Source organism: Tachyglossus aculeatus, chromosome 7 (assembly GCF_015852505.1).
Source record: "Tachyglossus aculeatus isolate mTacAcu1 chromosome 7, mTacAcu1.pri, whole genome shotgun sequence".
NCBI lineage: Eukaryota > Metazoa > Chordata > Mammalia > Monotremata > Tachyglossidae > Tachyglossus > Tachyglossus aculeatus.
The window spans coordinates 23,489,062-23,512,854 of NC_052072.1; the positions used below are offsets into that span (position 1 = coordinate 23,489,062).

At 49.2% G+C, this 23,793-nt stretch overlaps 1 protein-coding gene across 1 annotated transcript; it reads left to right on the forward strand.

Moving 5' to 3' along the window:
• The first annotated feature begins 15,601 nt into the window (after nucleotides 1-15,601).
• On the forward strand, nucleotides 15,602-23,333 carry C7H1orf116 (chromosome 7 C1orf116 homolog). The gene is made up of 3 exons (XM_038749425.1): nucleotides 15,602-15,706; nucleotides 18,444-18,621; nucleotides 20,903-23,333. The coding sequence occupies exons 1-3, from the start codon at nucleotides 15,602-15,604 to the stop codon at nucleotides 22,681-22,683; spliced, it is 2,064 nt and encodes a 687-aa protein (XP_038605353.1). The 3' UTR covers nucleotides 22,684-23,333.
• Nucleotides 23,334-23,793: the final 460 nt, after the last annotated feature.

Genomic DNA, 23,793 nt, shown 5'->3' on the forward strand with positions numbered 1-23,793 from the left:
TGAATGACTGGGCAATAATAACATAATAATAATGGCATTTATTAAGCGCTTACTATGTGCAAAGCACTGTTCTAAGCGCTGGGGAGGTTACAAGGTGATCAGGTTGTCCCACGGGGGGCTCACAGCCTTAATCCCCATTTTACAGATGAGGGAACTGAGGCACAGAGAAGTGAAGTGACTTGCCCAAAGTCACACAGCTGACAATTGGCAGAGCCGGGATTTGAACCCCTGACCTCTGACTCCAAAGCCCGGGCTCTTTCCACTGAGCCAAGCTGGCAAGTCACTTAATAAAAATAATGGTGGCATTTGTTAAGCGCTTGCATGTCGCTTTTCTGGGCCTCAGTTGCCTCATCTGTAAAATGGGGATGGAGACTGTGAGCCCCACGTGGGGCAACCTGCTCACCTTGTATCTCCCCCAGCGTTTAGAGCAGTGCTCGGCCCGTAGTAAGCGCTTAATGAAGACTATTATTGTGAGGGAGCCTGGGTGGGACTCTCCTCACCCAGATTTCAGGGGGGAGAGAGAGAAAGGGTGGCAATTCCGGTCTAAACCGCGGCTTCCCAAGCTCATGATGGGGCAGGGGACGTGCCTGCCGATGGGAGTGTATTGCCCTCTCCTAAGCGCTCAGTACAGGAGTGCCTAGGAAGCGCTCCACAAATCCCTCTGATGGATTCAAAGCCAGTCCTGCATCGGGAAGGGGAGAGGCAGATCATCATCATCAATCGTATTTATTGAGCGCTTACTGTGTGCAGAGCACTGTACTGAGCGCTTGGGAAGTACAAATTGGCAACATATAGAGACAGTCCCTACCCAACAGTGGGCTCACAGTCTAAAAGGCAGATGAAGGGGAGAGTTTATCTATCAACCTAGCAGCGGTTTCCTAAAGGGCACATCGAACCCTTTATCAGTTCAGGGGATGTCTGTCTTTAAACAACAGGCCCTGGGTGCGAAAGAGCTGGGGGGTGGGATGAGCGCTCTGCCTGCTGTGCAATTGTACTTTCCAAGCGCTTAGTCCAATGCTCTGCACCCAGTAAGCGCTCAATAAATGCGATTGGATGAATTAGACCTTTTTCTATCATTCTATTTTATATTGATGCCTGTTTGCTTGTTTTGATGTCTGTCTCCCCAGACTGTGAGCCCAATGTGGGCAGGGATTATTTCTCTTTGTTGCTGAATTGTACTTCCCAAGTGCTTAGTACAGTGCTCTGCACACAGTAAGCGCTCAATAAATATGATCGAATCAATGAATGAATTTCTCTCCAAATCCAGCCTCCTTCAATCCTTGGCCGTTCTAGGGGGCAGATAATAATAATAATAATAATAATAAGAACATTTGTTAAGCACTTACTATGTGCAAAGCACTGTTCTAAGCGCAGGGGGGTATACAAGGTGATCAGGTTGTCCCACGTGGGGCTCACAGTCTTCTTCCCCCTTTTACAGATAAGGGAACTGAGGCTTAGAGAAGTGAAGTGACTTGCCCAGGGTCACACAGCGGACAAGTGGCAGAGCCAGGATTAGAACCCATGACCTCTGACTCCCAAGCCCGCTCTCTTTCCGCTGAGCCACGCTGCTTCTCTAGATCCCACGGTGCAAAAAAAAAAGAGCTGGATGCAGCATTTCATATCACGGCATTTGCTAAGCGCTTACTATGTGCAAAGCACTGTTCTAAGCTCGGGGGCGGGGGGGAATACAAAGTGATCAGGTTGTGCCACGTGGGGCTCACAGTCTTAACCCCATTTTACAGATGAGGTAACCGAGGCTCAGAGAAGTGAAGTGACTTCTTCACTTCCAGGAGGCCTTCCCAGACTGAGCCCCTTCCTTCCTCTCCCCCTCGTCCCCGTCTCCATCCCCCCCGTCTTACTTCCTTCCCTTCCCCACAGCACCTGTATATATGTATATGTTTGTACATATTTATTGCTCTATTTATTTATTTATTTATTTTACCTGTACATATCTATTCTATTTATTTTATTTTGTTAGTATGTTTGGTTTTGTTCTCTGTCTCCCCCTTTTAGACTGTGAGCCCACTGTTGGGTAGGGACTGTCTCTATATGTTGCCAACTTGTACTTCCCAAGCGCTTAGTACAGTGCTCTGCACACAGTAAGCGCTCAATAAATACGATTGATTGATTGATTGACTTGCCCAAGGTCACACAGCAGACAAGTGGCGGAGCCGGGATTAGAACCCGTGACCTCTGACTCCCAAGCCCGGGCTCTTTCCACTGAGCCACGCTGCTTCTCTAGATCCCACGGTGCAAAAAAAGAGCTGGACGCAGCGTTTTGGTTCATTAATAATTATGGGATTTGTTGAGCGCTTACTATGTGCCAAGCACTGTTCTGGCCATGGGAGCTCAGTAAATAGAGCGGGGAGGTGGTAAATAGGAAGCTGATTTTTGCTGAGCCTTCTGCCTGGGGCGTTGGGGAGTGGAGGTGACACATTGCTTAGGGTGGCTGCAGCAGAGTCTGAGCTCACGCCCCTTTGCCCTGCAATTCTGCCCGCCTCGGTTGGTGCCCAGCAGATAGGGGTAGGGCAGGCCTGGGCGGCAAGGCAGAACTGGGGCCCTTTTGGAATAACCAATCATATTTACTGAGCGCCTCCTGTGAACAGAGCACTGTACTAAGCCCTTACAATTATGGTATGTATTAAGCGTGAGCCCGGGTGTCCAGCAGTTAGGGGTAGGGCAGGCCTGGGCGGCAAGGCAGAACTGGAGCCCTTTTGGAATAACCGATCATATTTACTGAGCGCTTACTGTGAACAGAGCACTGTACTAAGCCCTTAAAATTATGGTGTGTATTAAGTGTGAGCCCACTGTTGGGTAGGGACCGTCTCTATATGTTGCCAACTTGTACTTCCCAAGCACTTAGTACAGTGCTCTGCACACAGTAAGGGCTCAATAAATACGATTGAATGAATGAATGAATGAAGTGTTTACTGTGTGCAGAGCACTGTACTAAGCCCTTAAAATTATGGTATGTATTAAGTGCTTACTGTGTGCAGAGCGCTGTTCTAAGCCCTTACAATTATGGTATGTATTAAGTGCTTATTGTGTGCAGAGCACTGACTGTGAGCCCAGTGTTGGGTAGGGACTGTCTCTATATGTTGCCAATTTGTACTTCCCAAGCGCTTAGTACAGTGCTCTGCACATAGAAAGCGCTCAATAAATATGATTGATTGATTGATTAAAATTATGGTATGTATTAAGTGCTTACTGTGTGCAGAGCACTGTGCTAAGCCCTTACAATTATGGTGTGTATTAAGTGCTTATTGTGTGCAGAGTGCTGTACTAAGCCCTTAAAATTATGGTATGTATTAAGTGCTTACTGTGTGCAGAGCACTGTTCTAAGCCTTTACAATTATGGTATGTATTAAGTGCTTATTGTGTGCAGAGCACTGTACTAAGCACTTAAAATTATGGTATGTATTAAGTGCTTACTGTGTGCAGAGCACTGTACTAAGCCCTTACAATTATGGTATGTATTAAGTGCTTACTGTGTGCAGAGCGCTGTACTAGGTCCTTAAAATTATGGTATGTATTAAGTGCTTACTGTGTGCAGAGCACTGTACTAAGCCCTTACAATTATGATATGTATTAAGTGCTTACTGTGTGCAGAGCGCTGTACTAGGCCCTTAAAATTATGGTATGTATTAAGTGCTTACTGTGTGCAGAGCACTGTACTAAGCCCTTACAATTATGATATGTATTAAGTGCTTTCTGTGTGCAGAGCGCTGTACTAGGCCCTTAAAATTATGGTATGTATTAAGTGCTTACTGTGTGCAGAGCACTCTACTAAGCCCTTACAATTATGATATGTATTAAGTGCTTACTGTGTGCAGAGCGCTGTACTAGGCCCTTAAAATTATGGTATGTATTAAGTGCTTACTGTGTGCAGAGCGCTGTACTAGGTCCTTAAAATTATGGTACGTATTAAGTGCTTACTGTGTGCAGAGCACTATACTAAGTACTTAAAATTATGGTATTTGTTATGTAGCTGGCACTGTACTAAGCGCCAGGGTGGATACAAGCAAATCAGGTTGGATACGGTCCCTGTCCCACGTGGGGCTTACAGTCTCAATCCTCATTTTACAGATGAGGAACCTGAGGCCCAGAGAATAATAATAACAACAATTATGGTATTTTTAAGTGCTCACTATGTGCCAAGCACTGTTCTAAGCACCGGGGGAGGGAAATTCAAGGTAATCAGGTTGTCCCACGTGGGGCTCACAGTCTTAGTCCCCATTTTACATATGAGGTAACTGAGGCACAGAGAAGTTAAGTGGTTTGCCTAAGGTCACACAACAGACAAATGGCAGAGGCAGGATTAGAATCCATGTTCTCTGACTCCTTAGGCCGCGCTCTTGCTGTTTAGCCATGCTGCTTCTCCTTGACGTGATTTGCCCAAGGTCACAGAGCAAGCAAGTGGCGGAGCCATGATTAGAACCCATGACCTTCTGATTCCCAGGCCTGTGCTGTATCCACTAGGCCATGGAAGGCACCGGCCTTTAGGATGGGCGATTTTGGAGTCGCCCATCAGAGAAGCAGCATGGCTCAGTGGAAAGAGCCCGGGCTTTGGAGTCAGAGGTCATGGGTTCAAATCCCGGCTCCACCAATTGTCAGCTGTGTGACTTTGGGCAAGTCACTTCACTTCTCTGGGCCTCAGTTACCTCATCTGTAAAATGGGGATGAAGACTGTGAGCACCCCCGTGGGACAACCTAATAAACTTGTAACCTCCCCAGCGCTTAGAACAGTGCTTTGCACACAGTAAGCGCTTAATAAATGCCATTATTATTATTACTATTTGGACTTTTCTCAGCCATCAGTGCTTAGAACAGTGCTTTGCACATAGTAAGTGCTTAATAAATGCCATTATTATTATTATTATTATTATTATTATTATTTGGACTTTTCTCAGCCATCAGCGCTTAGAACAGTGCCAGTGCTGGAACAGTGCTTGGCACATTCATTCATTCAATCGTATTTGCAATTGGCACATACTAACCGCTTAACAAATACCTTCATTTTGTACTTCCCAAGCGCTTAGTACAGTGCTCTGCACACAGTAAGCACTCAATAAATACAACTGAATGAATGAATGAATGAATCATTATTATCCACATTGGCTTCCTGGGTGGACTCGGCATGGCTGCATTAAAATTCTCTGTAGAAGGGAGGTGTAACACCACCACCTCTTGCTTATCCAGAGGTCAGATCTTGTCGATAGTGTTGCATCTATTCATTCATTCATTCAGTCGTATTTATTGAGTGCTTACTGTGTGCAGAGCACTGTACTAAGCGCTTGGGAAGTGCAAGTTGGCAACGTATAGAGACGGTCCCTACCCAACAGCAGGGTCACAGTCTAGAAGGGGGAGACAAGACAACAAACAAAACATATTAACAAAATAAAATAAATAGAATAAATATGTACAAGTAAAATAGAGTAATAAATATGTACAAACATATATACAGGACTAGACTGTGAGCCCATTGTTGGGTAGGGCCCGTCTCTATATGTTGCCAACTTGTACTTCCCAAGCGCTTAGTACAGTGCTCTGCACACAGTCAGCGCTCAATAAATAGGATTGAATGAATGAATGAAGCTGCAGCCAGCTTTATCCTTTCTGGCCATTTCAACAGTTAGTTGCATGGTCACGAGGAAAGGTAAAGCCCGAACCGTGGACTGGTGGATTGAGCACGGGCTTAGGAGTCAGGAGGACCTGCGTTCTAATTCTGGCTCTGCCACTTGTCTGTTGTGTGGCCTTGGGCAAGTCACTTCACTTCCCTGGGCCTCAATTCCCTTCATCTGCAAAATGAGGATTAAGAATATAAGGCCCGTTATGGGATGTGGACTGAGTCCAACCTGATTGGCTTGTATCTAGCCCAGCGCTTAGTAATGATGACATTTGTTAAGCGCTTACTATGTGCAAAGTACTGTAGAAAATGCTTAACAAATCCCATTTTAAAAAATCCCTTCTCGGAGGCTCTAGAGAAAGCGCTTACTATGGGCCGAGCACTGTTCTAAGCGCTGGGAGAGATACAAGGTGATCAGGTTGCCCCACGTGGGCTCACAGTCTCCATTCCCACTTTATAGATGAGGCAACTGAGGCCCAGAGAAGTGACGTGTAAGTGCTTAACAAATGCCATCATTATTATTATTAAATGACTTGCCCAAAGTCACACAACTGACAAGCGCTTAGTAATGATGGCATTTGTTAAGCTCTTACTATGTGCAAAGCACTGTTCTAAGCACTGGACAGTGCCTGGCACATAGAAAATGCTTAAATTCTATTTTAAAAAATCCCTTCTCGGAGGCTCTAGAGAAAGATTTGGAGGGGGAGGAAGGGTAAGGATATTGGCAGCGTAAGGTTTGGGCATTATTTGTGAATTGTAATTATTCAAACTGCCTTTGCTTCCTGGTAACCAAAACAACAAAAATTCAGCACATATGTTTAGGTGCACCCACCCAAGGGCCTTTCACCATAGCATATCTTTCTGCATCCCCTCTGGACTGTAAGTTTGCAATGGGCAGGGAACATGTCTACCAACTCTGTGAAATTGCACTTTCCCAAGCACTTTGTACAGTGCTCTGCAAGTGCTCAGTAAATACCATTGATGGATTGATTGCATCTCTGCTCTACAAGGAGGAGTTTCATGTCTGGAGCTGTTCCCGTCCTGGGCCAAGATCACATGGTTCCAGTGTGCATGGGGGTCAAGGGTGAGGCAACAAGGAGAGAAGGGGTGGTTTTCCCTTCCTGAGGTGTCCAATGGGGAGCTATTTCCTTCACACAATAATATTTATTGAGCACCTATTGTGTGCAGAGCACTCTATTTGGGAGAGTTCAATAGGCGACACAATCCCCACCCATAAAGAGCTTACAATTTAGCTGGCTTCCTTGCCTGACTCTCTTCCCCTCGGTGCTTCTTAGCTGCAGGCTTCAGGGAGGGGGAAGATAGAGAGAAGGGTGTCATTTAGACAAGGCCTGAGAGATTCAGGCAATTGAGACAAATCTGAGGACTCCCCCCCACTCAAAAAAAAAAATAGGTATTCTTCCCCACTCTGGAAGACTGATCCTGGGTCTGAGATACAAATCCCAGCTGGGCCTTGACCAAAAAGCCAGCCAGTCTCCACTCCACTTTTCCTCATCTCCCACTCCCTTCTGCGTCACCCTGACTTGCTCCCTTCGCTCTTCACCCCTCCTAATCAATCAATCAATTGTATTTATTGAGCGCTTACCGTTTGCAGTAAGAGCTTGGGAAGTACGAGTTGGCAACATATAGAGACGGTCCCTAACCAACAGTGGGCTCACAGTCTAAAAGAGTGGGCTCACAGTCTAAAGGGGGCTCCTAGCCCCACGGCACTTATGTACATATTTGTAATTTTATTTATTTGTATTGATGCCTGTCTCCCCCCACCCCCAGATTGTATGCTCATTGGTGGGCAGGGAATGTGACTGTTTATCATTGTATTATATTCTCCCAAGTGCTTAGAACAATGCTCTGTCCACAGTAAGCGCTCAATAAATATGATTGAACGAATGAATGAGTGAATGAATGGTCAAGAACAGACCATTTATAATCCCCAGAACTCTGCCAAACACTCAGTAGGGAATTCCCCTGAGGAATTGGATAGGAAAAAAGAGGAATTTTGGAGGCAGAGGCAACAAATCCACGGCATTCAATAGCAGCCAGAACCACAAGAAGTGGCTGGGCTGACATCAATCAGTCAGTCATATTTTTTGAGCACTCACCATGTGCAGAGCACTGTAATAAGCACTTAGTAGAGTACAGTAAAACAGTTGATAGACACATCCCCTGCCCACACCAAGCTTACAGTCTAGAGGGGGAGCCAGACATTAATATAAATAAATTACAGAGATGCACACTAGTTCTGTGGGGCCGAGGAAGGGTTGAATAGAGGGAGCAAATTCAAATGCAAGGGTGACACATAAAGAAGTTGGAGAAGAGGAAATGAGGGATTAGACAGGGACAGCCTCTTGGAGGAGATGTGTCTTCAATAAGGTTTTGAAGGTTCAGTCATCATTCATTCAATCGTATTTATTGAGCACTACTGTGTGCAAGGCACTGTACTAAGCGCTTGGGAAGCACAATTCAGCAATAGAGACAATCCCTGCCCACAAAAGGCTTACAGTCTCGAAGGGGGAAGGCAGATATCAAAACAAGTAAACAGGCATCCATAGCATCAGTATAAATGAATATAATTATATATATATATATGTACACATCAAAACAAGTAAACAGGCATTAATATAAATAAATAGAATTATAGATATGTACAGTATATACAAAATGCTTTGGGTTGGGGAGGGGGAGTAGAGGAAAGGGAGAGAATTGGGGCGATGTGAGCCCGTTTCTAGACTGTGAGCCCGTTGTTGGGTAGGGACTGTCTCCATATGTTGCCAACTTGTACTTCCCAAGCGCTTAGTACAGTGCTCTGCACACAGTGAGCATTCAATAAATACGACTGAATGAATGAATGAATGAATGGCGGTGGAGGGGGAGCTAAGGAAAAGGGGGGCTTAGATTGGGGTGGGACAGATCATCAAGCAGAGAGACACAGGCTCCTCCAGGATCAGCTGGAGCTTTAGATACCAGTAAAGGTTCCCTGTCATTCTTTGTGGTCTTGGGAAGGTTTTGGTGTGGGCTCCACAAATGACAGGATTTCAGAGCAACTCTGCCCCTCTGGATCACCCCCAAGCTCCTAAAGCAGAAAATATGTAGTATTTACTTTCCTCTCTTGGTTATGCTGCTATTCTGGACTACCGCAGCCTGAGGGAGGAAGTTAATATTTAATGCCCCCTAAATAGATTGTCCCAGCAACACCTTACAGATGTTCATCCTTTAACCAATCTGGGTTAGTCAGAGTATACGAAGGGTTGCTGAGGAACCTTAGGCTTTTATTTAGTAGTAGTTATAATAATAACAGTCTTTTTTACTACTACGAGCTGGCAGTGGGAAATATATAAAGGGTTGCCAAAGGAACCTTGAGCTTTTACTCAGACATGCTTATCCAGCCTCTTATCAGGAAGTGCCTTGAGTTTCAATAGCCTCATGCAAAGGGCCCCCAGGTTTCAAGGCTATAAAGTTGGAAATGCACCATCTGAGGAAATCAACTGGGGTCTTGTTTCTTTGACCTGGCGGAGGCAGGTTGTTGGGTGGGGGGCAAGGGGGAAAGAAGAATGGGTTAAAAAGGGAGATGGTGAATGGGGCAGAAGGGCTTTGGCAGAGGGAGGTCATCCACTATTTCTCAGTTGAACAGTGAAATCCCCCATCACCTTCTATTTCTTAGTTGAACAGTGAAAGCCCCCATCTGGCCTGGATGGTTTGGGCCAAGGCCAGCTTGGTAGTGGAGAGATGAACCAGACTCTCTCATTCATTCATTCATTCATTCATTCAATAGTATTTATTGACCACTTACTGTGGCAGAGCACTGTACTGATTGCTTTGAACAGTTCTACGGCTGGGTATGATAAGGCAGAGTACTTGTTAAGTACTTACTATATGCTAAACACTGTACAAAGCACTGGGATAGAGACAGATAAGATAATCAGGATGGACACAGTCCCTGTCCCACATGGGGCTCGTAGTCCAAGTATGAGCTGGATTTAATCTCCATTTTGTAAATGAGGTAAGTGAGGTTCAAAGAAGCCGAGACTTGCCCGACGTTACACAGCAGATCACCATCATCATCATAATCAATAGTATTTATTGAGCGCTTACTGTGTGCAGAGCACTGTACTAAGTGCTTGGGAAGTACAAGTTGGCAACATATAGAGACAGTCCGTACCCAACAGTGGGCTCACAGTCTAAAAGGGGGAGACAGAGAACGAAACCAAACATACTAACAAAATAAAATAAATAGAATAGATATGTACAAGTAAAATAAATAAATAAATAAATAGAGTAATAAATATGTACAAACACAGATGAGAACCAGAGCCTGGATTAGAACTCAGGTCTTCCGACTCCCAGGCCTGTGCCCTTCCCACTAGACCACACTGCTTTTCTCCACTTTTAAGCCAGGCTGGGGTCCTCTAGCCCTTTGCCTGGTGATAAGGGAGAGAGAAGGACATAAGCAAAGAGAAGGTGGCCATATTTTCAACAACTTCTGCAAATCGATCAGACCTCATCTGAGTTAAATTCAGTCTTGCCTGATGACAGAGACAACAAAATACCCCGTGAAGAGCATTGTGAAGAGAAACAGCAAGGCCTCGTGGATAGAGTATGGGCCCAGAGGTCAGAAGGACCTGGATTCTAGTCCTGACTCCGCCCCTTGTCTGCTGTGTGACCGTGGGCAAATGACTTCACATCTCTATGCCTCAGTTATCTAATCTGTAAAGTGAGGACTAAGAGTGTGAGCCTAGACTGTAAGCTTGTTGTGGTGAGTAAATGTGCCTGTTTATTGTTATACTGTACTCCCCCAAGCCCTTAGTACAGTACTCTGCACACAGTAAGTGCTCAATAAATATGATAGTGTCCAATCTGACTAGCTTGTGTCTATCCCAGCTCTTCATATAGTGCCTGGCACATAGAAAGTGCTTAACAAATGCAGTAAAAAAGAAATCCAAATCTAGGGATTCTTCTTGCAGGAGCAGAGAAATGGGGTGAGCTATGAAGAAGAAGAATTTCCCCTCTGGGACACCCTGGAATCAGCCTCCATGGGAAGCAGTGTGGTCTAGTGGAAAGAGCATGGACCTAGAATCAGAAGGACCTGGATTCTAATCCTAGTTCTGCCATTTATTTGCCTGCTGGGTGGCCTTGGTGAAGTCATTTCACTACTCTGGGCCTCAGGTTCCTCATCTGCAAATTGTGGATTTGTTATCTGTTCTCCCTCCTACATAGAGTGGAACCCCCATATGGGACGGGGACTGTGTCTGATCTGCATTTACTGCATCTATCCCAGGACTCAAGTACAGTGCTTGGCACTTTACAAATATTATTACAGTTTTTACCTGGATTCTAATCCTGACTCCACAAATTACCTGCTGAATGACCTTGGGCAAATCACTTCACTTTTCTGGGCCTCGGTTTCCTCATCTGTAAAATTTCATATTCAATACCTGTTCTCCCCCCTACTCAGGCAGAGTTGTGGAACAGGGACTGTGTTTGATCTGGTTATCTGTATCTACCCCAGCACTTAGCACGGTGCCTGGAACATTGTAAGCCTTTAAAAACTACTCCAATTATTATGTTGTGGAATTGTGAGGATGAGTGCCTCCAGTTCCTGGGTTGGATGAGAAGACAGTCCTTATGAGAGGATGAGGGCTAGGTCAGGACAAACCCTGGAAGTAAGTCAGCCAGCCAATTGTATTTATTGAGTGCATACTGAGTGCAGAACACTGTACTAATCACTGGGGAGAGTGTAATAACAGACACACACAATATAACAGAAGGAAACTTTTTCCAGCCCTGAAACTCTGAAGCTGTTGATAGTTTGATGCCTGACGTCCTGATGTTCTTGTTCTTCTGAGTGCTTCACTCTGGGCAGTGGGGAAAACTGAGCCGCCAGCTTTCCATTGGGATGCTTCAAATTCAGTCTTCCTCTGGGCTGGCAGCCACGTTCGGTCTCCCCACCCTACTCTCCGTGCACACACACCCAAGCTGGCATCCTCTGTCAACATGTGGGCCCCTCGCCCCTCCCTCCCTGCCAGGCTGACGTCCTGCCGGCCCCTGGGCCGCCTCCTGGCAGGGAGGGCGGGGGTGGGAAGACATGCGTCTGGCCCGCGTGCTCGCCCGCTCGGCTCAGCCGTCAAGCTGATTCACCACCGGCTGTGGAAACTCAACGTGGGCTCCGAGTCGGACTTGGCGCGACCCGGACTCATCTCCAACTGCCCTCCATCCAGGGAGATCCCTAAGGAGAACCCATCTGAAAGAGTTGTAGAAAAAAAATTGTCTTTTTAGTCTGTAATCTACAAGGCTTTCAATGATAACGGTCTTCATTAAGCACTCGTTAGGGGCTCATGGTCCTGTCCTATGTGGGACTTAGAATCTAAGAGGAAGAAGAGAGAAGCAGTGTGGCCTAGTGGAAAGAGCACGGGCCTGGAAATTCCTTCATTCATTCAATCGCATTTATTGAGTGCTTACTGTGTGCAGAGCACTGTACTAAGCGCTTGGGAAGCACAAGTCGGCAACATATAGAGACGGTCCCTACCCAACAACGGGCTCACAGTCTAGAAACAGTAGGAGAAGCAGCGTGGCTCAATGGAAAGAGCCCGGGCTTTGGAGTCAGAGTTCATGGGTTCAAATCCCGGCTCTGCCAATTGTTAGCTGTGTGACTTTGGGCAAGTCACTTAAGTTCTCTGTGCCTCAGTTACCTCATCTGTAAAATGGGGACGAATACTGTGAGCCCCCTGTGGGACAACCTGATCACCTTGTAACCTCCCCAGAGCTTAGAACAGTGCTTTGTACATATTAAAACATGCCCATGTCTCTCCCATCCTAAAAGAACGCTCTCTTGACCCCACCTCACCTACTAGTTATCGCCCCATATCCCTCCTACCATTCCTTTCCAAACTCCTTGAACGAGTTGTCTAAACGCGCTGCCTCGAATTCCTCAACACCAACTCTCTCCTCGACCCCCTCCAGTCTGGCTTCCGTCCCCTACATTCCACGGAAACTGCCCTCTCAAAGGTCACCAATGACCTCCTGCTTGCCAAATTGAGCGGCTCATACTCCGTCCTAATCCTCCTCGACCTCTCAGCTGCCTTCGACACTGTGGACCACCATCCTTCTCCTCAGCACGCTATCTGACCTTGGCTTCACAGCCTCTGTCCTCTCCTGGTTCTCCTCTTATCTCTCCGGTCATTCATTCTCAGTCTCTTTTGCAGGCTCCTCCTCCCCCTCCCATCCCCTTACTGTGGGGGTTCCCCAGGGTTCAGTGCTTGGTCCCCTTCTGTTCTCTATCTACACGCACTCCCTTGGTGACTTCATTTGCTCCCATGGCTTCAACTATCACCTTTACGCTGATGACACCCAGATCTACATCTCTGCCCCTGCTCTCTCCCCCTCCCTCCAAGCTCGCATCTCCTCCTGTCTTCAGGACATCTCCATCTGGATGTCTGCCCGCCACCTAAAGCTCAACATGTCCAAGCCTGAATTCCTTGTCTTCCCTCCCAAACCCTGCCCTCTCCCTGACTTTCCCATCTCTGTTGACAGCACTACCATCCTTCCCATCTCACAGGCCCACAACCTTGGTGTCATCCTCGACTCCGCTCTCTCATTCACCCCTCACATCCAAGCCGTCACCAAAACCTGCCGGTCTCAGCTCTGCAACATTGCCAAGATCCGCCCTTTCCTCTCCATCCAAACCGCTACCCTGCTCGTTCAAGCTCTCATCCTATCCCGTCTGGACTACTGCATCAGCCTTCTCTCTGATCTTCCATCCTCGTGTCTCTTCCCACTTCAATCCAGACTTCATGCTGCTGCCCGGATTGTCTTTGTCCAGAAACGCTCTGGGCATGTTACTCCCCTCCTCAAAAATCTCCAGTGGCTACCAATCAATCTGCGCATCAGGCAGAAACTCCTCACCCTGGGCTTCAAGGCTGTCCATCCCCTCGCCCCCTCCTACCTCACCTCCCTTCTCTCCTTCTACATCCCACCCTGCACCCTCCGCTCCTCTGCCGCTAATCTCCTCACCGTACCTCGTTCTCGCCTGTCCCGCCATCGACCCCCAGCCCACGTCATCCCCCGGGCCTGGAATGCCCTCCCTCTGCCCATCCGCCAAGCTAGCTCTCTTCCTCCCTTCAAGGCCCTACTGAGAGCTCACCTCCTCCAGGAGGCCTTCCCAGACTGAGCCCCTTCCTTCCTCTCCCTCTCGTCCCCCTCTCTATCCCCCCATCTAACCTCCTTCCCTTCCCCACAGCACCTGTATATACGTATATATGTTTGTACTTATTTATTACTCTATTTATTTATTTTACCTGTACATATCTATTCTATTTATTTTATTTTGTTAGTATGTTTGGTTATGTTCTCTGTCTCCCCCTTTTAGACTGTGAGCCCACTGTTGGGTAGGGACTGTCTCTATATGTTGCCAACTTGTACTTCCCAAGTGCTTAGTACAGTGCTTTGCACACAGTAAGCGCTCAATAAATATGATTGATTGATTGATTGATTAAGCGTTTAATAAATGCCATCATTATTATTATTACTAGAAATGGGCTCACAGTCTAGGACCTGGGTTCTAGTCCAGGCTCTGCCAATTGCTTGCTGTGTGACCTTGGGCAAATCACTTAACTTCTCTACCTCAATTTGCTCAACTGTAAAATGGGGATTCAATGTCTGTTTTCCCTCCTACTTTGACTGTGAGCCCCATGCAGGACAGGTACCATATCCAACCTAGTTAACTTGTACCTACCCCTGCACTTAGTACAGTGTTTGACACTGTGTAAGTTAAGTAAGCACTTAACCACTACCATAATAAAAAGAACAGGTATATTTATCCCCATTTTACAGATGCGGAAACTGAGGCCCAGAGGTCACGCAGCAGCAGTAGTCAGAGCAGGGATTAGAACCAGGGTCTCCCAACTCACAGGCCTGTGCTTTTTCTCTTTTGGGGATTAAGTGGGTGGGGAGAAGGGTCTTGACTGGTGTGAGAAGTCTATGGGATGTCAAATCCCCTAGGGTCTTGTTCTATCCCTGCCTCACTGAGGTCCTTGGGCAAGTGTCTTGACATTTTGGGGCGAAGGAACATTAGACAATAGGTGACTGCAGGTTGTTTCATGCCCTAAAAAATCTAATGTATGATTATTGTTATTTTAATTGTGAGAGTAACCAAAGTGTGCCTCACAAATGGTTCTCTCCAGGGATCCTTGCAGGTGGAGTCAGGAGGAAGATAGTGGGCCTGTAAAGAACTTATCACCAGCTCTTGGCCTGTCTGCTCGGTATCTAAGCCCCAAATGGGCCCTAAATAAAGCAGCGTGGCCTAGTGGAAAGAACACAGGCCTGAAAGTCAGAGGACCTGGGTTCTAATCCCAGCTCCGCCACTTGTCTGCTGTGTGGCCTTGGGCAAGTAACTTCACTTCTCTGGGTCTCAGTTGCATCATCTATAAAACGGGGATTAAGACTGTAAGCCCCATGTGGGACATGGACTGTGTCCAACCTGATTAGCTTGGATCCTCAGTACAGTGCTTGGCACATAGTAAGCACTTAGCAATTATCATTAAAAAAATACGGCTATTATTGTCATTGCCTCTGTCGGGGACAGCATGGGCTGAAATGGAAAGGTTATCGCTTCAGCGAGAGGTTTAGGTTAGGCATCAGGAAGACCCTGATCAGGAGGAAGTGATTGAGTGAAACTATCCAATCTCTGTCTCTGAGGTGCTTTCAGTATAGGCCTGTCTTTGTCCATCTGGGATAGTGAAAGGAAAACATTCCTGCTTTGGGACGGGGGGATGGATTAGATGACCACCTCTCAACCCTTCCCAGCCCTAGGCCGCCGCGCTTGGTTCCTTTGTCGGTGTTGGGACAGGCAGGTCCTGGATTTCTGTTGGGGCTCTGACTCTTCTCTCTTTTCAGACAGGGCCAGGGGACCTCTCCGCTTCCCTCCGCTTCCCTCTTTGGGAGTCCCTTTGCATCTTGCTTCAGGTGATGCCCGAAAAGGAGCTGTGGCCAGCGGGCCCCGGCACGGACCCCGTGACCCGCGTCGGCAGCAGTGACAGCATGACGAGTGCCGACTCTACCCAATCTGGATTTGTACGTACCCACCCCACCCCACACCCAGCCCCGTCCCCGACGCCTCTGCTTCCAATCCGCGCTGCTCTGCTGGGCCCTCGTTCCCCGCTTCCCGTACCTCTGCACCTTTCACTTACTGGCCATATTTGGGCTCTAGTCCTCTCCTCCTTGGGCTCTCTCTGTCTCTGGGGCCGCACCTCGTGGCTGGATGAGCTCGTTTTTCCGAAGACCTTGGCTGGGCCAGGAGGGAGAGGGAAGAGTGTTCCCCATTTTCCGCTAAGGGGTAGGAGGAAGCTAATCGGCTAGGGGAGAGGGAACCAGCTGGGTTGGGTTCCAGGGCTGTGAGCAGCAGAGACATGGGAACCTCCAGGAGCCATCGAGCAGCTAGTTCAGGAAGGGGTTCTGGACCCCTAGTAAAATGGAGTGAACACATGACATGGATTAGCCTGGCACTTTGTTGCATTAGGGGTTGACTGAGATTGCTGGGTGGAAGATTCTGGAATATTCATTCATTCATTTCATTGTATTAAGCTCTTACTGTGTGCAAAGCACTGTACTAAAGTACTAGGGGCAGAAGGGCTCATTCTTTGGGAGGCTTCAGAAGCAGCACCAATTCACCTCAGGCCGTGGAGGAGAGGGAGCGTTAATGAGAAGTTGGAGGATGGCCAAGATGGCATCTCGAAGTCTCTCCCAATCTGAGGAGCCTCTTACCTTTTAAAAGAATCTCTTCGTAGCATCTCCAGAGAGAGGAGAGACTATGTCCCAGTGGACAGGTCATAGGCCTCCAGCCAATCAATGGAATTTATTGAGCATCATCATCATCAATCGTATTTATTGAGCGCTTACTGTGTGCAGAGCACTGTACTAAGCGCTTGGGAAGTACAAGTTGGCAACATACTTGAGCACTTACTGTACCATACTTTACTGAACTAAGCTCTTGGGGGAGTATGCTAAAACAGAGTTGATCAATCAATTGTATTTTTTGAGTGTTTACTGTGTGCAGAGCCACTGTACTAGGTGCTCGGGAGAGTACAGTAGAACAGTGTAACGGACACATTCCCTACCCACAGTGAGCTTACAGTCTAGAGGGCAAGACGGACATTAAAATAAATAACAGATATGGACATAAGTGCTATGTGGCTACAGATCTAAGTTCAAGGGAGACATGGAAGGGAGAGGGAGTAAGTAGGGCATAATCCTCAGGTGAAATTCCCACCAGGGTGAAAGAGAACAAGGTTAAGAGGGTATTTGTATCCAGTATTCATCCGGTTCCTAAAGGAGCCATTTCTACACCTAGCAGATCAGGCAGGCCTGGAAAAAAAAGTCTTCCTGCCACTTTTCTGAAAAATGGTCCCAGACAAAGAAGCATTGTTTGATAGCGGAAGTTGATGTATCTTACCTGAGCCTCACCCTCTGGACTTTTACTGCTGCTGGGGAGCTGGCTGGCTCTGAGGGACTGGAGTGGCTGCAAGACTGCACCCCACCTGTGGCCGCCGAGAGCTTTCAGGGTTTAATCTCCCCAGCCTCTGGTGGGGTGAGGAGGCCTGGGTTGCTCCTGCCTCTCAGAAGAAATGTTGGCATGCAGTGGTTCGCCAGTCCCAACGCTGAAACCGGTACTGCAAAGATGTGTGTGTGTGTGTCTGTGTATGTGCACACCCGCATGTATGTGCACACATACACGCCCACCTGGGGTCCTGGAGGACTGGGCTACAGTTGGAACGGCGACAAGCTCAATTGCTCACCCCCTATGGGGCAGCTGTCTCTCCCCTGGAAGAGAAACACTTCTGTCTTCGCCCCATGACAATTGAAAGCCCTTTATCAATCGATCAGTGGTATTTATTGAGCACTTACTATGTACAGAGCACTGTACTAAGAGCTTGGGAGAGTACAGTATAAAAGAATTAGCAGACATGTTCCGTGCCCATTACAAACTTAGAGTGTATTCTCTCCTCTGGCATCCTTATCATCTAGGCCAATGGAGGACGACTAGGGACATTTAGACTTCAAAGACCAGCTTCTTGGATTTCTGTCCCAAATCAATCAACAGAATTTATTGAGCACTCACTATGGGCAGAGCACTATACTAAGCAATAGGGAGAGTTCAACACAATAGAATTGGAAGGCGTGGAAAAGCACATAGCACTCTCCCATTTCTGATTCATGCTCCCAACTTGTTTATATCGTACTCTCCCAAGCACTTAGTCCAGTGCTCTGCATACAGTAAGTGCTCAACAAATACTATTGATCGATTGATTCTCCCAGTGCCCCTGTTGCTCAGGAGATGGGGACATCTGAGTGACTCGTCCCAGGTCACACAGTGCTTCAGCAACTGAGTCGGGACTAGGATTGAGGCTTCCTGGCTTTCTGGACCCACCCTCCTCTCCTCTCCCCTCAACCTTACAGTGAGGTGGATGAGTGTGGAAATGGCCAAGGGGGCCAAGGGACTGGAAAAAGAGAACTGGGCAGGCCTTGCAGAAGGCCAAAAGGATCTGCCTGCAGCCGGTTATCTCTGCCCGAGGTTCAGGCTGGGCGGCTTCCTTCGTTCCCGTGGCGATATCTCTTCCTCTGCCATACTCGTGGTTTCAGGGAGCAGCCCTGGCTGGTTTGCCCAGGTTGGCAGAAGAGGCCCAGCAGCTTCTAGCTCTTCAGCATTCCTCTGCGGAGCAGGGCAGGGAGCAGGCCGGGTGCCTGCCAGTTTCTGTGAAGTTGGCTTTCGGCCTCACGCCGCCCTTTCCTCGTTTCTCGCCACCGTGTGCAGAGCGACGGCAGCTACGACTTCCTTTCAGCAGAGGAGAAGGAGTGCCTTCTCTTTCTGGAGGAGACCATCGGCTCTCTGGACCGGGAAGCGGACGGCGGGCTGTCCACTGACGAGTCCGAGCAGGCCCTGACGCCCAGGGCTCGGAGACCGCAACCCATAGGCCTCTCGACCCCTCAGGGTAAGGCTTATCTTTCTGAGTGGCAGAGAGCTGGTGTCTTAGTCCAGCATGGCAGGGACAGACTCAAAATAGTCCATTAACACAAAAATAATCATAATGATAATGACAGCGGTATTTGCTAAGCACTTACTGTGACTGACTGAGGTACTGTGGTAAGAACTAGGGTGAATATAATACGATCACACCAGACACTGTTCCTGCCCTACCTAAGGTTCACAGTCTAAGAGGGTTGGCTATCAAGGTATTTTATCTTCATTTTACAGATAAGGTAACTGAGACACAGGGAAGTTAAGTGGTTTGCCCCAGATCACACAGGAAGCAAGTGGTGGAGCCTGGATTAGAACTCAGGTCTACTGACTCCAAGGCCCTTGCTCTTTCCCTTCGACCACACTGCCCGATCTTCCCCAAGGAGCAACCCAGGTAGCCAAATGGTCATCCCTCCCCACCCTCCTGGACTGTAGTCACTCCACATGGGCACGGGTTCAGAAGAACCAATCAGTGGCATTTATTGAGTTCTTCCTGTGTGCAGACCACCATTTTAATCGCCTAGGAAAATACAATACAATAAAGGTAGTGGGCCAGAAGAGAGAAAGGATAGGCTCACTTGACCCTAATCTCACCCCAGCACTTCTGATGAAGACACAGGAACCTTAAAGAGAGGAGGAAGGGAGGGAGGGAGGGGTCCACAAGTGCTGTTGGAAAGACTGAGTCAGGCCGCAAGGCGGATGCGGGTCTTGATTGCCTGCTAGGCCCCCCACTAATCTTAGAAGTCCAGAACATGCATGACTGCAGTAGATAAGAATGGGGAGGAGGAGAGCGAGGACTTTGGGCCTTGTTTCTCATCTTCTGCACATGGAAGTGCATTCCAACAGCCTAGGCCGCAAACCTTGCTGATACAAGGGTGCAGTCAGTCCTCACACTCAGGTCTTCTGACCCAGAACAGAGCGGGTGGCAGGGTGTGGCTATAATCTCAAAGGGGCCGGGCCGAGGCCTTGAAACCAAAGAATGAATTGCACCTCATGGGATGTGGAGACAGTTTTCCCCAAGCTCAGTGAGGGTGGCTTTTCATTAAAGGTGGAACGAGTTGGGGTAACCATCTCATTCTTGAGTGGGGACCTGGGGAAGTGGGTCGGGCTTCCAGGTCCGGGGATTGCTCCCAGCGTGTCTCCTATTCCCCGACCCCAAGTGAGAGAAGAGGTATAGTCACACCCTGGGAAAAGGAGTCACAAAGGAGCTTTGTGGGAGTTTGGGGGCAGAGTTCACTCACTGTAGGTACGGTCTCCACCCCCTTCTTGATTAATTAGGATCATTTGTCATCTGGGTGTGAGCAGGCAGGATTTACTGGGTGTGGGGGGGAAGACTCACCTGTATCACCTGTATCCCATGGGCCTACTTGGGGGCAGAAGCCCGCGCGCGGCTTGATCAGCTTGGGAGAGGGAGGATCAGCAGAGTCCCGAAGCTCGGGTATCTTTCAGGAAGGGTTGAGGAGGGAGATTGGAGACAGGATATGTCTTGTTGGTCTAGAACACTGCTACCCCCCCTAAGCTGGATGACATCATCTGGGAATCTTCAGGTGAGAGATGAGGCTCGGCAGGAGGAAAAAAAAAAAACCTCTTCAGTTTCCAGCTCTGATAAAGTATGAGGGAAAGTGGGCAGAGCCATCCTGAGAGTGGGCCCAGGGACAAAATGGGAAGCCGGATGGCCTAATGGAAAGAGCAGGTGGCTGAGCATCAGAGGATCTAGGCTCTAATCCTGGCTCTGCCATTCATCTATTGTGTAACTTTGGGCAAGTCAGGTAACTTCTCTGTGATTCAATTTCCTCATCTGCAAAATGGGAACTCAGTACCTGATCTCTCTCCTACTGTGGACTGTGAACCCCTTTGTGGGACAGGGTCTGTGTCTGACCTGATTAGCTTCCATCTTACATCTCAGTACAGTGCTTAGTAAGTGCTTAATAAATACCACAATTACTATCATCATTAGTATTAATAATAATATTTTTCCTCCTTTGCAAGAGTTTAATGCCGGACCAACAGAAAAAAAACCCAAAATCGTACCCTTGAGTAACCTGGATACCAGGAGAAGTGTGTTGTATCTTTAAGAGAGGGGAAAGTTAGTCAATTATTACTTAGGAGTTCAGGGTTCAGTGGATTGCCTTGCGATTAGGAGGAAGGTATGTGTGTGGGGGGGGGGCAGGAGGGTGACGGTGGAAGCAGGAAAGGGAAAAGTGGAAGTTTACCCTCGCATTTCAAACTCACCGCTGTCTGTCTTGTTACCCTAGGCCATCTGGAAGGAAGTATCCAAGGCCCAACACAGAAGAGCCTTCAGCCCAGTTCACTACAGCCCCCTGAGCTCAAGTCCGGCTCCCACAGCCTCCCAAGGAACATCCACATTAGCAGGGTCCAGAAGGCCAGTGAGAGCTCCACCCCTAAACCTCAAAGCTCAGTCACCGGGCCTCCTCCTGCTGTGCCCCGAGTTCCACTGCTGGGGCCACCTGAGAGTCACGGGGTCAACAGAAGCCACCCGGCTGTCCCAGAAAGCCCATCCGAATTAGACCTGGTGGTCATCCCACCTCCAGTGGCCTTCCGGGATCCACACCTGGAGCAGGAGTCCCTGCTGTCTGGCCAGCTCCGGGAAGGGGACGAGAGGGCAGGGCAAGGGAGGACTGAGGTGAAGGCACAGGAAAACCTTGTCCCGTGGCCCCAGAATCCACCGGCGAGGAGAGAGGAAGCTATTTCCCAGCTCATGGCCCACAGAACCAAACAGGAGGACCTGGAAGGGACCCCGGGGCTTCTCTTGCCGCCTCCTGGCTTCTCCACAGAGACTATGGGGCCAGAAAACTCCCCTTCAGAACATGAGGGTGATCTGAGACCCCACCCTGGCCCTCCAACAGCTCAAAAGCCCAGGAAGCTGCCCCCCAATATCATCCTGAAAGCCAGTCGGGGCAGCTTCCATACTGACCCCCAGAACCGGCTGTCCCACCGCCCCGAGTTCTCCCACGGTGACCTGGCCCCCGAGAGATCAAGCCCGGCTCATTTGGCCCTGCAGGAACAGAGGCGAGCCCGGCGGGAGGCCTTGGAGAAGTTGGGGCTGCCTCAGGATCAAGACAGTGAACCCAACCACCCTCGGTCCAAGCCAACCAGCTCCCCTCTAGCTCAGCCTCCCGCTTCTGCTCTGGCTGCAGTTTCTACTTCCCCTCTAGCTCGGGACCCTTCTCCGACTCCTCCTGTGTCTCGGCCTCTCGCTCCCAGTGCTCCTCTAGCTCGGGCGCCTTCTCCCACTCCCCCTGTGACTCTGCATCCCACTCTCACTGCTCAGTCTTCTACTCCGGATTCTCCGTTGACTCAGCCTCCTGCTCCCTCTGCCCCTCTAGCTCGGGCTCCTACTCAGACTCCTCCTGTGGCTCGGCCTCTGGCTCCCACCGCCCCTCTAGCTCGGGCCCCCTCTCCGTCTCCTCATCCGGTTCATCCTCCCACTCCTGCTCTGATTCGGGCGGCTTCTCCGCCTTCGGCTCGGGCTCCCACTCCCGGTCTGACTCAGACTCCTGCCCCGGCTCAGCCTCGAGCTCCGCCATCCAAGCCAGTCCCCATTCACAAGGATGCCAGAGTAGAGAGCCCCCCAGCTAGGCCAAAGCCTGACCGGAGTTTGGCCCTGTCGGAGGGTCCCGTCCCCGGCCTGAGGCAGTTGAACTTCAAATCCAACACCCTGGAGCGTTCGGGGGTCGGGTTGAGCAGCTACCTCTCGGCCGAGAAGGACGCCGGCCCCAAGACCAGCAGCTCCCTGGGCAAGGTCTCCTTCCTGGACAAGCTCTCTCCCAGCATCCTACGCAACACCCGGCCCCGCCCGGCCTCCCTGGGCACAGGCTCGGACTTTGCCGGCATCCAGGTGGGAAAGATGGCTGACGTAGAGCAGGAGCGGAATGAAAAACGCTTGTCCTACCCCTTGCAGAGCCGCTCCAAGCTGCCTCGCCCTCCCTGCGTCAGTGTCAGGATCACCCCCAAGGGCGCTACGGATGAGCACCGGAGAGAGGCACTCAAGAAGCTTGGCCTGCTGAAAGAGTAGGTGCCGAGCACTGGAAACGAAGAAGGGAAGCCGGTATGGTCCTGGGGATCTCCCCTTCCTACCACTCAGACTGTGGGACCCAAAGAGACGTCAGGGTCGGGAGGGGAGCCTGCCTCTCGTCTGATTTTCCCCTGACTGCGCCTCCCTCTTCGAAGCAGCCCCGGGCCCATATCCTTTCCACTGCTGGACACGCCAACTGGAACCAGCCAGTCTAATTTGGGTATGGATGAATTGTGTGTAAAAGCTGTACATATCCCACGTGGAGCTATTTATACAACATGGATAATGGCAGAGTGCTCTCTCTTTCTGGTGATTGGCATTTGTTTTTCCCAGGATAGGCAGGGTGGGGTGAGAGTGTTAGGTGCGGCTGGAGAGTAAATAAAATCCTAGACCCTGACACGGGATGGATGTGAGACTTCGCTTCATGGCAGTGGAAATTTTGGTGAATTCTTGAGTCCATCTCTACAGCGGGACACTGCTGGGATCAGGGTTGGGTGTGTGTGTCGGGTCTTCGCCTCTGTCCTCCCATCATCCCTCCAAGCATTTTACTTGCTCTAAGCTAGCCAGCTGACTCTTCTAGTGTTTCTCAAACACTCCTTTGGAAGAGGATCCTCTTTTTTAAAGTCACCAATAAATTTTTCTATTGTCCAGAAGGCCAGGGTCTCAAGTCTTTTCTGGGGTCTCCTAGGCTGGGGCTCTCCCACGTATTCTGGCCGGGAAGCAAGGCTCCGTTCCCAGCGGTGATGGGCAGGCTGGCATCGTGGAAGGCCAGAGAGCTGCTGAGGGTGGATTGGCAGAGGGGGCAGGAGGCAGCGGCGGTGTTTTTGCCACCCATTGGAGGTGATTGGTCTCAGGGTGCCCCCCCCTGCCAGCAGAACTGAGCCTGGGTCCTTCCTAAAGAGGCTGTAGCCTTCTGAAGAAGCCCCCTGGGCATCTCAGTGAAAGGTCTGATAGTTATAATGATTGTGGTATTTGTTAAGTACTTACCAAGAGTGCACTAAGCTCTGAGGTAGACATATGATAGCCAGGTTAGATCCAGTCCCTGTCCCACTTGGGCTTCACTGTAGGAGGGAATTTAGGTATTTCATATCCATTTACAGATGAGGAAAG

What these genes read in the sequence shown, in the direction of transcription:
- C7H1orf116 (XM_038749425.1), top strand. Translation starts at nt 15,602, where the DNA reads ATGCCCGAAAAGGAGCTGTGGCCAGCGGGCCCCGGCACGGACCCCGTG. An exon ending in ACTCTACCCAATCTGGATTT is followed by an intron (nt 15,707 to 18,443) that starts GTACGTACCCAC and finishes CACCGTGTGCAG; the next exon opens with AGCGACGGCAGCTACGACTT. An exon ending in AGGCCTCTCGACCCCTCAGG is followed by an intron (nt 18,622 to 20,902) that starts GTAAGGCTTATC and finishes TTGTTACCCTAG; the next exon opens with GCCATCTGGAAGGAAGTATC.